General features: G+C 50.6%; 1 protein-coding gene across 1 annotated transcript; it reads right to left on the minus strand.

Annotated features, from left to right (window-relative positions):
• Positions 1–10,514: 10,514 nt before the first annotated feature.
• Positions 10,515–12,448, minus strand: MIS12 (MIS12 kinetochore complex component). The gene has a single exon (XM_050909028.1). It carries the CDS (start codon positions 12,326–12,328, stop codon positions 11,696–11,698), a length of 633 nt encoding a protein of 210 aa, XP_050764985.1. The 5' UTR covers positions 12,329–12,448; the 3' UTR covers positions 10,515–11,695.
• Positions 12,449–12,601: the final 153 nt, after the last annotated feature.

The raw sequence follows: 12,601 nt of genomic DNA on the forward strand, positions 1-12,601 counted from the left end.
TGAGTAAAGCGTACCTGGAGATTTGTGCCGAGGGAGCTGCCGGTGGGTTGCAGGTTCGCAGGCGCGGGGGGCTGCAGCCTGCCTTGGGCACCAGCACGGGCTGCTGCCCTTCCCCGCTGCAGAGAGACGTTGGGGGGTTGGAGATGGAAAATGGGGCAGCTTTAGGTATCTTCTTGCATGTCCCCTGTGACACACCATGGGGGGGCCACCTGATAAGTACAGGGTCTCTGGCGAGCCCAGCACGCTCCTGCCGCCGTGCCCCGTTCTGTGCGTGCCCGTCCCCTTCGGCAGGTCTTCATCTCCCCTGCTACGTGCCAGAACTTGGCCCCGAAGGCAAGCAAAACAGTGCCAAACCCACTGAGGCTAAATACACCCCCAGCTCCTTGCAGCGTGGCGTTGCTAACCCAAGCTGCATTGTTTGGGGGTCCTAGGGAGAGTGGTTTGACAAATGTTGCCCTGGAAAATACTCCCAGGGAATAAAACAGGGAAGGCAGGAGCAGCCGGCGGTCGGGCAGCATCAGGGTTGGTCATGGGAAAGCTGATTTTGTGCACGGCCGCATCCGAAGGGAGCCCGGCGGGGGGACAGGGTAGCTGCTTCATGCAAAACAAATTGCAGCTCAAAGAAATGACTCCCAGGATGGGGTTTAATTCCTTATTTATTGCCAGACTTGCAGGGGGGAGCTGGTGGGAGGAATTTTATGTTCCTTCAGCACGGCTCCATATCCTGAAGCCATCAGCAGCGCTGCGGCAGGGGCTGAAGGAGGTTTTTCTCCGTTTCTGTGGTGTGTGGCCGGGGGAGCTCGTTTGCTCTCTCCAGCTCGGTGCTTTCCCTCTCATATCTTGCCCAAGAAAACCAGGAGCTTCGTCCCACCAGCCCAGGGGCTCTGTCCCAGCCCCTTGGAGACCCAGGCTCGCTCTAAGGGTCCTGGCTGCCCTCGCTCGTGCTCAGAGCCCCTCATCCCCCACCGGCTGCAGCGAGCAACATCCGTAGCTGGTGCTTTGGGCTTTCTTACACCAAGCAACACAAATCAGGTATGTGAGAAGCTGTTGCATGATTGCAAGTTATCCTTTGATGGCGCAGCTAACGCAAGAGCTTTGGAACAAACGCAGCAAGGATTGTTGTCTCTCCAGTCTTCTCTGGGCAGACTGGCTGTGTGAGTTAAAAGGATCGTTTATGGTCTGGAACACCTTCATCAGTGATTTCCAGGCGTAGAGCCCACATCTTCAGTGTTTTGCTAGCTGCTCGGTGTTATTGTTCTGCTACAATAAAAGGTGGTCCTTCTTTGTGACGGGGGATCTCACCTCTGCGTGGGATGGCGATAGCAGGAACGGCAGGCTGCTTTCTGCCCCGAGGGGATGGGGATCTCAGTAAATGTAAAAACGTTTCCAAAGGAAGGAGGAGTGTGCTGCAGTGCTGGGGGTCCTGCTGAGAGCATGAGCATGTTGGGTGTCGAGCAGGAATGCTGGAGACTAGAAAGCAGATAGCGGGGGATTTGTGTGTATATATAACTTCGTTTGGGTACCAAACTTCTCCACCCTACCAGGGCACGTTTAGAGTGCTGTTTGCTGAGCAAAACCGTGAAAGGGATTTCTTTTCTGGCCCAGCGCCTCCTACAGAAGGCTGTGCTCTGATCAAGTCCCTCCCAACCTGAATTAACCTGGATTATCCCACGACGCTGTTACACTGAATGCAGCCTCCCATGGGACCAGGGAAAGAAAGGAGCTCGAGAGCGAGTCACTGCCTTTCTCCTTCCCTTCCCTGAAGGAAAGCCATGTATGCTCAGAGTCGCCCAGGCCCTCAGTCAGTAACCACAAGCCATCAGTCAAAGCGTTCCAAAAAATTGTGTAAATTCGAGAAAAAATAAATTGCAACTTTTGAGGATGTAATTCAAATCCTCTGTGCCCTAATTTTGCTGCTGTTTCTGATTTATAGGCCTGTTCTGTTAGTATTTAAGTCTCGTTATACTTGATGTTAAATATATGACTCTGTGTACTCTGCTATAATTCAAGCATGACGTATACGCACTCAGTATTGTAATGGCACATGGCCGTTACACTGTAAATATGTACCATGAATAGAGAGGCTATTTTTTGCATGCTTTTGTACTCTAGAACTGAAGAGAAAATGACAATAAAGTCCACAGAAATGACACTTGGTGTAAGTGCAGTTCCTACCGCGGCGCTTGCTGCTTGGCTCTCGCGTGCTCTCTGCTGTTCAAGCCCTCTCTGTGCTTGTAGCTACAGCAAAGAGGGGCTTACAGGGCTTCCCCCACTCCCTCCGTCCCTGCCCTTTCCCTCTTGGGCTTCTCCCTGGATGAAGAGGCTCCGGGACCTGTCGTGCTTCAGTACCACCTCACCAACTGTTACAGCATCTTGCTGTAATGTGACCTGTGAAGTTCTCTCGCCTTAATTGCATTTGCTTCCAAAGAAACGTGTAATTTGCTTTGAAGAGGGGTTGGCCTGGGCTAGAGCTAACTCAGCACGGTTGTGGAAACCACAGCAAATCCTGGGCTCGTCTGGTGCCACTGGGCAGGACTGGCCGGCTGATCCCGCAGTGTCCGGGGACCTTCCTCCAGGCGAGGCACGCAGAGGCACTGCTCTTGTCTCGTTCTTATCATATCGAAAAAGAAAAAAAAAAAAAAGGTGAAGGCATCTATCTCGTCACCTGTCTTTGATGTTCTGCCCCAACAGACACATGATGGGCCCAATAACTGCTAATGCTAAGCATGCCTGTTAATTTACAGGTATATAAATTGCTAGCACCCTCCGAGGCTGAATAAGGACCCGAGGTACAAAGTACTTGTGGTGAACTGACTCTAGGGTCTTGCCCGTTCACCGAGGTGTCCTGGGCTTTGTTTGTTCTCCTGACACCTTCACAGCCTGTTCCTGAGTACCGCAATGAGCTGCCCAGGAGGAACTGAGTCCCCCTGAACACAAGGGAACAGCCGGGCTGTGCGTCCCCTGAAAGAGCTCATCGCTCGGGGGGGCACAGTACTCGGTCCCTTTGGCTGAGCAAACCAGACTTGGCTTCCCCTTCCCACGAGGTGATTTTTTTGGCTCCACAGTCGGGACAGAAATGGGGAGACCAAAACCTTTCCAGCCAGGGATGGTCTCACGCACAGGTCCAGGTCCGTGGTAGCGACCAGACAGCAGAAGTAAATGGAAAAAGAAGAAACTTGGATGCGCCGTATCCTGAAGTGTGTTTTTCCAGTAGAGCTGGGCTGTTCACTGTTGTGTTGTCGGGAGGGGATGCGCTGGGGGGTGAAAGCTCAGTTTTACCGGACGACCCATGTTGTTTCTAGGTGGGCTTTGCCGTTTTATCAGCTTTGGCAAAGTCTCCAAGCGTGGGCGTAGCTTTGGAAATCCCTAACCTCTGTTTCCTCCCTCCCTGAAGAAAGCAGGAGCCCGCTTTGTGCCCTGAGCCAGTTGTTGTCTGCCGGGAAACTCATCCTGTCACAGAAATGTCCCTGTCCAAGCCGATCCTCGCCTCTCCCCCGACAGCCGGTGGAGGATAACGAGGCACGTCTCTGCTTCAAATTAGGATGTTACAGCTTCGTTTTCCCGTTCTGCTTGCAGCAGCAGACTGCACACGGAGATGATGACTGATGTTTCCCAGCAAACCACACTAAGACAAAAACCTGCTATTTATTTTGCAAACACTGAGCAAAAAGCACTTTGTGGCCCTGTTACTTGTCACGAAGGCTGTAGCGGTTACGATCTCTTAGGTGCAGCCCCAATTAAAACAGAGCGGGGTTTTGCTTGAATTTTATAAGCCATGTAGCTTTATTTTTCACCTGGGGATGTTTCTTCTTAACAAGCCCAGTCTTTGCATTTTTGTGAAGGGAATGGTCCTCTCCGGGTTGGCAATGAGGACGGGCGGCTGCGGCTCTCCCAAAATCACGGCAGAAATGGCCAGGGCTCGGTGGCTGCAAGGGGCGTGGGCTGACTTGGCGCTGGAAAGGAGGGGACAAGCTCCATCACCAGCTCCCGCGGGCTCAAGGCAGCCACTGAACATCGCTTTAAATTTTTATTCTCCTTTTTTTTTCCCTCCAGTTGGGTTTCCTAGCTTGTTTCTGGCACACCAACGCCAAGTTAGTGACCAAAGAGCTGAAACCCCCTTTGGGGCCAGGTCATTCAGGGCTGCAGCGATCCCGACCAGCCGAGCCTTAGCAGGTAAAAGGAAGGTACCGCGTTGCTTTGTGCTATCGGAGAGGCGATTTGTGTGATAAGCTCAGAAAAACATGCCCAGATGTGCCCCAGTGCCACAGCAACGGGGCTGAACCCGCTGCAACCACTGCCACGAAAGGAAGGAAAACCGCTCCGTAAGAGGGACCAGCAGGGGCTCGGGTGTCCAAATGGGGACGTCGAGGACTCGTTAATGCACAAGAACTTTTGCTGGATTAATGCTATCGCCCACTCCCATGCCGGGTGGATTGATATCCCAGCATTTTGTCAGGGAGTAAATAAAGTATTGCAGTCACATAATTGCTTGTTCCCCGGGGATGCAGTGTCCTGGTCCCACCTTGGTGGGTCACGTCATCGTGCATCCAGCCCCGAGACGTGGTCGGTGACGTGTCCCAGGCCAGTAAATGCCCCCAGGGTTTGTGGTCATTTTAGGATCTCGCTGGGGACTCGATTTGGGGTTTGAACCAGCCAGGTAAGTGGCTTGAAAGCTGCTCCCCCTCGTTTTCTTTTAAATGGGCTGCGTTTCAAAATGGAATTCTCGAGCAGTAAATTATAATTTAGTGCTTATTATAATATTCATTAAGAGCTGACTTCTGCTGTAGCGTTACACCAAATACTAATTATTAGAAATTAAGGTGACAGGAGGGAATAATATTCCGAGTTGTGTAAGTAGGAGTAATAACAGCCCAGGAGGGATAAGTGAGGTAAAGCAGTGGGAGAATTTCCTTTCTATGGGGAAATGAGAGGTAATAAATCCCCAGAAGCAGGCGTACGGGAGCCACGGGCGCCCAGGCAGAGGGCATGCAGTGAAGCGCCTGGTAGGGGAGCTGCCGGGGACAAGGGGACAAAAATAATCAGAGCTGCTGGCGGGTGCGAGGGCACCAAGCAGAGGGGTCACAGGCGTGGGACCATCGGGTCCAAAGCGTCTGGTTTTGTGCCATCGCCGGCTGGCAGGATCCATACAGGGAAATGAGCTCAAAAGGCTCAATCTTGCCTTGACGTTATTTCTCTAGTTCGTTTGCTTAGTTTATTATTATTATTTTTTCTCTTCAGGCTGAAATGAAATTTCCCATGATGATTTCCAACAAAAGATGGGAAGACGTTTCTGCTGGGTCTGATAATAGATGCTGGTGCGTGTCCTTACAAGCTGCAGGTTTGGGTGCTGGTAAGCAGTTGCTGCCCGGGCTTTGGGCACAGTCCGGCTACAAACGGGTGGTGGTTTTAAAACAAAAGCCTGAGTCCTTAGTTACAGCCAAGGTGGAGCTAAACCAACCTCTCAATCACATTTTGTCGTGCCAGGTTTGGCCCTGAGAGCCACGACTGCCACTTCAAACTAACTGCGGCGTTGGTAGGATGGACGTGGAGGCAAGATGAACGGCTGGGGAAGCACCCAAAGCTGTGCCAGGCTGTGCAAGGGACATGTTTTTTCCTGTCCCCAGTGAAGGGGGAGTCATCAGCCCTCAGAAGACACAGCCCCAACCGGGAGTAACCCCGTTAGAAACTTCACCCTTTATCGTTATCCGTGCTGCTCCACACCAAGCTGCACAGCCGCCTCCAAGGCTTTCCGCCGGCAAAGGCTGTTTAATCACGCTTCCTCTTTCCTATGGTTTAATTGGGGGGTGGGGAGGGGAAATCTTACATATGAAAGCGATCCCTTTGTTGCCAAACATTTCCAGGATTTGTCTTTTCATCTCCTTGAGTAGGAAAAAGCTGTTTACCATGTTCTTTTCTCAAGCAATTTCCGGGGAGGTCTAGCAAAGACGGCCAGGAGATGCCAGCATCAAGCCCTGACCGAGTTTCTTCGCTTGAGTAAAGCAACGTTTTGCCACTAATGTGATCTGAATGCCCATTTTCTGTGCCCCGTTTATTTTAACGCGGGGGCTGGGGTGCAGGGGGGGGCAGCACCAGGGCAGCTTGCCGTAAATCCCACCGAGGCACTCCGTGCTTTCGCTCCCATCCGATTTTACGATGCGTGATGTGCAAACACATTAGGGGAGAGCCGCCACGCACACCAGCCGGGATAACTCACATCAGCCGTGGTGCCTCGCAGCGCCCGTCTGCCTCCCTGCCTGTCGATCTCTATCTTTTTTTTTGGCAGACGAGGTTTCTCAGGGCTGTTTCGGGAAGGGGGATGCTCTTGCTTAGTCTGGGCCAGCCAAAATCCCTGTGAAAGACAATTTTTTGGCATAATAGGGGTTTTTTTTTCATCCTTATAATGGGATGGCGTCACGTGAGCATCTCCTCTCTGCTCCGTTGGTCCCTTCAGCCCTGCTGCGGGATGGGGACGGGGACGGGGACGGGGATGGCAGCCCCCAGCCACCGTGGGATTGCCAGCGAGGGAGCGAGCTGACCCGCCGCCAGCTTGAGGTGAAGCAATTAAAGTGTGTGGCTGCCACCGGCGTTTCCTGCCTGTAATTAAAGCTTTTAATGAGGAAGCACATGGTAACCCCCCCTGGCCCCAGGCTGGCATTTTGCCAGGTGTGGGTTTATTAACGGCTGTTAATTACACCGTCATGCAGAGTATAGGTCAGGGAGGGCTGCAGCTCCTGGCCCCAAGCACTCGAATTAGCTGTGAATGCTGGCCAAAAATTTCTTAATTTTATTTATTTTATTTTTTCCCATTGCATTGGGAACTGAACTCCCAGGCGTTTGCAGGGCATTTTGGGGACACCACCACCCCTGGGACATGGTGCCGGCTCCTTCCCCACTGCACCTGACCCCCTCCTCCATGCGCGGGGGCTGCAAATCCAGCTGCACGTCCTCCCCGCAGCCCGTGAGTGCTTTTTATTCCCTGGGGTGAGTTTTGCTGAGAACCTGATAGTCCCGGTAGCCACAGCGGGGCTCGAAGCCTTTCCCCATCCCGATGGCATATCCGGCTGCTGGGATGTCCTCGGCCCCGACGAGCCTCGGGGCTCCCGCGTCTCCAGACCAGGAGTGTGTGTTATCCTGGTAAGAAAACCACTGGCTTCATTCCCCTTAGACCTCAGCTCTGCTGCTGGCATGTTTATTGGACCAAGCGCACTACAGCAAGGCTGTTTTCCCCCTACAAAAGGCTTTTGGTAATGTTTTATAACAGCTGGTTATATTTTTTACATTGGGTCTTATAAAGTCCCTTGCTCCCAGCCTGGGGCTCTGAATCTTCCAGCTCCGTGCAATCATTTAGAGAAAATGAGCATTAAAATCAACCACGCGGAAGTTCTCCCCTTTCTTTAAAAGCCAGTCCCAGGTCCCACTCCTGCAGCAGCTTGGTGCCATCCCGTCTCTGCCTGCCTTGTACCCGTACCGCTGTCACCGATGGGACACGTGCCGTGGCCGTCGCTGCTCCGACGCGCAGAATCAGCCTCCGCAAGGGATGGGAGCCCGTGGAGAGCGGGACAAGGACGGACAGAGAGGCCACTGAGGATGGAGTCGGGGTACATCGAGCTGCTCACCAGCGTCTGGACCTCGAGGGACCCCACAAATACGTGAGCACGATTCGGGGTTGGGAATGCCCCTCCGGTACGGTCAGAAGCAGCAGCTGAAGGATGAGTTGCCGCAGCAGCAAGTGAAGCTGGAAAGAAAACCCTGTGGCCTTCGCCGGATGCCGTAACGCTGCGTGAGTGTCTGAGGTTAATCGGGAGGGATTGCCCAGGCTCTGGGAGCTGCCCTGGCAATTAGGGATTGGGGCAGCGGCAGCCCGGAGCGGAGCAGGGTGTTTGCAGGCAGCTGCCTAACGAGCTTTTGCAAAGCGCAGCGGCAAAGTGTGGCGGCAGCTCCCAGGCTTGTTGCCCGAGGGTGGCAGGTGCCGGCCAAAGGCGTCTCCTGCACCGTTCTCCGGAGCATCAGGAAATAATTTATTTTAAAATATTTCGTTATGATGCCTCGAATGGTGGGAGCGGACGTGACAGGACATCATTTTTGGGAGCAGGTAGGAAGGGGCGTTCGCAGGAGGGCGCGAGGCCGGTGCGGGTACGGCCCTGCCAGAGCCCAGTGCTCCCTGAGCGGGTCTGTCAGATATCCGCACCAGGAGGGCTGAATGTTTAATAGCAGATTTACTTATTTGAGATGTTTACCGATTTGATATTACAGGGGATTTTGCTTTAGCAGCGTGATACAGCAATATACAGAAATCACAACACAAGCGTTGTGTAGCGATTGCAATGTCCAGGCGAATCCCAGTACAACCATCATGCCCAGTACTGATGCTCTCCGCTTGCCCACAGCTCCAATCGTGAAGGATGTACTGGAGAAGACCTCGGCGCTGCGCAAGCTGCCTGGTCGGGAGAGGAGAAAGTGCAGAGGTCTGAGGACAAATGAGCGAAAATAAGAATAATTCCTCTTTAAAGGAAAATACAGCATTAGGGTGTATAAACTCGGTACGTCCTGATCCAGCTTTCTGCAAACACGTGCGTGCTCCCTCATGGCACGTAATGCCCAAAGTGTCTCCTACTCATTAAGGGTAAAACAACTGATTTATGTGAGGAGACACGATAACTCTTGGAGCACAGGAAGGTTACGGAGAGGGGGGAAAATAAACCAGCGGTTTCTGCCCGCGAAGCCTTGGGCCGGTCTCCTGGTGCCCTCTGCCGCCAAAGCGTCTCCTGCCCGGCGGCGCAGCCCTGCTGTGCTGGCATTTCGGGGTCTCGGGGAGCTCAGGGTGGGCTCCTGCCCCGCTGTCAGGGATGGGGCTCAGGGATTTTGCTTCGTTGGGGCTCATTTCGCCCTGTGACGGTATTTTCAGTTTCATACCATAACGCTGGCGTTAGGCCAGGTGAGCTCCCATCAGCGTTACCCTCCCTCCGCTAAAACTCCTGTGGGTATTCATTTCATTCACCGTTTTATTGAAAAGGTTCTTAAAAAAGGACTTTTAATGCTTATTTGAATTTCATAGGTAAGCATTTTAAAAAATAGCATTATTCCCTCTCACAAAACAATTGTTCTTCAAAATACTGCTGCCACCTACGTCACTGAAATACGCTGGATCTCCTGGTGAGACTTTTTATTACTCTCTGGGAAGGATATTTGGCAACCCCCTTCTCCGTGGATCCCACACCCCCCCCACTCCCGCAGTTAAAGACTTTTATTCTTAAAAGTGATTTCATGAACAAAAATGAAGTTGCAGGGTTTTAATAGCAGTTGAATTTCAGAAGCCTCCAGAGGGGTCATGGCAAAGTTCCTTCTTCTTTTTCCCCCACAGATCTGCTCTTCTCCATATGTTTTATTTCAGCTAAACGGTTTTGTCATCAGACCACCAGCATTTAATCGCGGCTGAACAGAAGCCTCGACAAAGTGTTCAGTGTAAAAAAATCTCCCGTTGAGAATCTCTAGTAGCTGTAAATGGCTGTCTCATGTGTTCATATTAAGGATTTATTCATTCACCAAAAAACCCCCGCCCCTTTTTCGGGAGGAAATACCTTAAAAGATCTAATTCAACAGGAGTCAGGTCACCCTTTCATCCCCCAGTGCCTACACGCCAAAGCACTCCACAGCGACGCAGACCTGAACTGTGCAGATGCTGAAGCGCGGCATGAATACACGCGAGGACCTTCACGGTCGGGACGTTCCCCCTCCGAGTACAGCAATGCCTTTATCCAGGATTGCAGGCAGAAAGTAAAAGGTTTCAGATACGTCAGTACTATCTTTCACACCTCTTTCTCCTCCTCTTTATTTCTAATACAAGGTGACACCAATAATTGTGAGGACTTCAACGAATCTATCATGACATTACGAGATTTGGACGGCAATTATGCTGAACTGTGCCCTGAAGAGCAGGCAGCAATGGATTGTTTCGTCCCCCTTTGTCACATTCTTGCTCGTAGTTCTTCTCTTGGGGAAACGTTCATGGGCTCTTTGGGTTCAACCTATCATCACCCTTATTTCTTAGTAGATTTTTCAAATGCTATTCTTTACAATTTAGCACTAAATGAAACAATATCTACATATTTGCATTCAATTTACAGACTAGTGGTCACAAAACTGATGGTAATGGTATAAAATGAAGACACGCTTTCCCGGTAAGATTATCTACAGCGGACATTGTATTAATCACGTTTTTCTACTCTTCAAACTTCAGGTTAGAGAATACTAGATAACTTTTAAGTCACTAAGTTGTTTTCTAAACAAGCAAGTTAATTTTTACCCGATTCACGACTTGTTCCTCCTCGGAACTCTAGCCTCCGCACAGGCTAACATTCACTACAGAACTCTAGAGCTCAAAGTCAGAAATTAATTTCCTCTGTGAGGATTTCAAGAGTGGCCACCGAGTCTCACAGGGCTCCAGCCACGCATCAAGGCAATATATGTTTAAAGATACTGGTTTTACCAAGCTGATTCTGTATGAAGTCTTCAGAAGTCGGGGAAGAAAGAATTGCAAAGTGTATTTTATGCTTTTAATACACTTTTTTATTCCAGTAACTTCTAAATTATTCACAAGTTTAATGTCTTTCAAACATCTAAGCTAGTAAAGTAGAAATTAGTATTGATATTTCATGATACATCTGTACATGAGATTCAAGACCTGCTGAGGTCAACGGAAAGATGCACACAGACTGTAATGTATTTTGAATCAAGTACAGATAGAATAAGCTTAATTAAGTGACTTCAAAGAACTCAAGCGTATCATTCACAACATTTTTACAGGAAAATCTGATTAAACATGAATAAAATGAACTTTGCTATTTAGTGGAAGAAAGACACTGGACAACAAAAATAAAAACAAACAAACCAAAAAATATATATAAAGCAACATAAGCTGAAGTAGGACAAAGTGATCGAGTTGCTCAGTTCCTCCAGTCTTCTATATCTTCGGTCTATGGAGCAGCACGCTGTCCTTGCTTAAAGAAAACACAAGCTACCTCTTTGCAAACGTATGTGGAGTGGTAAGTAACCCTGAAATGTCAGAAACTGGGTTGAAATTCAGTATTGATGCAAACAGATCTCCTTCTCATCAGAGCCTTGACAACAGAGTCACTGTCTCGCTCTTCTCTATGCGCTTCCTAGCTGTTGGCTTTTAAAACACAGCGAAGGGCACCTTAGCCGTAACAAGACGCTGCCGGTGCAACACAGCTCCTTCGGGAAAGTGGTACGAAGTCCCGATGTCCTCACTGACAAAAACATCCACTCTTGTTACCTGAACTGGTATCAGGCTGGAAACGCACTCACACGTTCTTACAGGTCTTACTTAGACTTTTTTTTTTTTTTTTAATAAATAATCCTTAAAATAAACAAATGCTATGTTATGTTCAAAGTTAACGTTCATAAAGTCAGGAAGGTGCCTTCACAGCCAACGTTATCCAACCCAAAATTTATTCCCAATCACTACTTTCAGTTACATTTTACAGGCTTTTGTCTCCCCCTGCTTCCCTAGGGAGGTGCTCAATAGGTGCAAACTGACACAGTTCGACAGCTTTTAGCCTAGATCCTGGCAGGATGAGAGGAGTAAGGGATTAGGGGAAATGCTTCTGGAAAGATAAGCCCCTATCATTTTAAGCAAGCCATCTAAATGATTTTTGTTGCCTTTTCACAATTCCCATTACAATAACTGATCATGCTTCTTTATTTTTTTGCTTTTCTCTTCAACATCTTTCAGCACATCTTGCAGTTTCTTCGAATTCTGTGTCAAGAACGCAAAGCTTTCTTTGAAGTTGCTGGTCCCATGCTCCCTACAGATATTCTCAAGCCCATCAAACCATTGCAAAATCTTCTCAAGCTCAGCCCGAACAGCCTTCTGTTCTTCCAGTTCTGCACGCAGTGCCTGCCCAGCAGACGCCTCAGCCCTGTACTGCTGCTGCAGCTGGCGGATCTCATCCTGAAGCGCCTGGAACTGTTCTTTGCTGTAGGGGTACTGCTCGTGGACCTTGTCCTCGGGAAGGAGCACGTTCTTAGGGATGTTTAACACCAGCTGCAGAAGCACTTCTTCCATTTTACTGAAGAGTTTATCAAAATGCTCCTTCATGAAGAGAAGAAATTTCTCCGTGCTTTTCCGGATTTGGAAGGGGCTGATTTTACAGTCGGGAAACCCGTCCAGCTTCTTCAGGATTACGCTCTCAACCACCAGCATCATTTCAAAGAGGTAGTCCTGGAACGCGATGTAGACGCGCAGCATGCACGTCTGGGGGGTGAAGCCAAAGAACTGCGCTTCGTAGGCCATGGGATTGACCGACATGGTGGCGGATGAAAGCCGGTAAGGAAAGGACAGAGCGAAGCGCAGGCCCCGGGGAAGACAGGCCTTGCTGTAGGCGGGAAGGCCGAGCCCGGAGCTGAGGGGACGCCGGCTCCCACAGGAGGCCCAGCGCAGCCGCGGCCTCTCGCGCCGTTACCCGAGGCACCGGGGCCGCTCCTCCGGCTCTGGTGCCGCAGACCGAGGCCGGTAGCCGGGGCCGGGGCCGAGCTCCCCCGCCGCCGCTCGCCCACCAGCCGCTCCGCTCCCTCCACCGCT

Source organism: Gymnogyps californianus, chromosome 20 (genome assembly GCF_018139145.2).
Source record: "Gymnogyps californianus isolate 813 chromosome 20, ASM1813914v2, whole genome shotgun sequence".
In the NCBI taxonomy this organism is placed as follows: domain Eukaryota; kingdom Metazoa; phylum Chordata; class Aves; order Accipitriformes; family Cathartidae; genus Gymnogyps; species Gymnogyps californianus.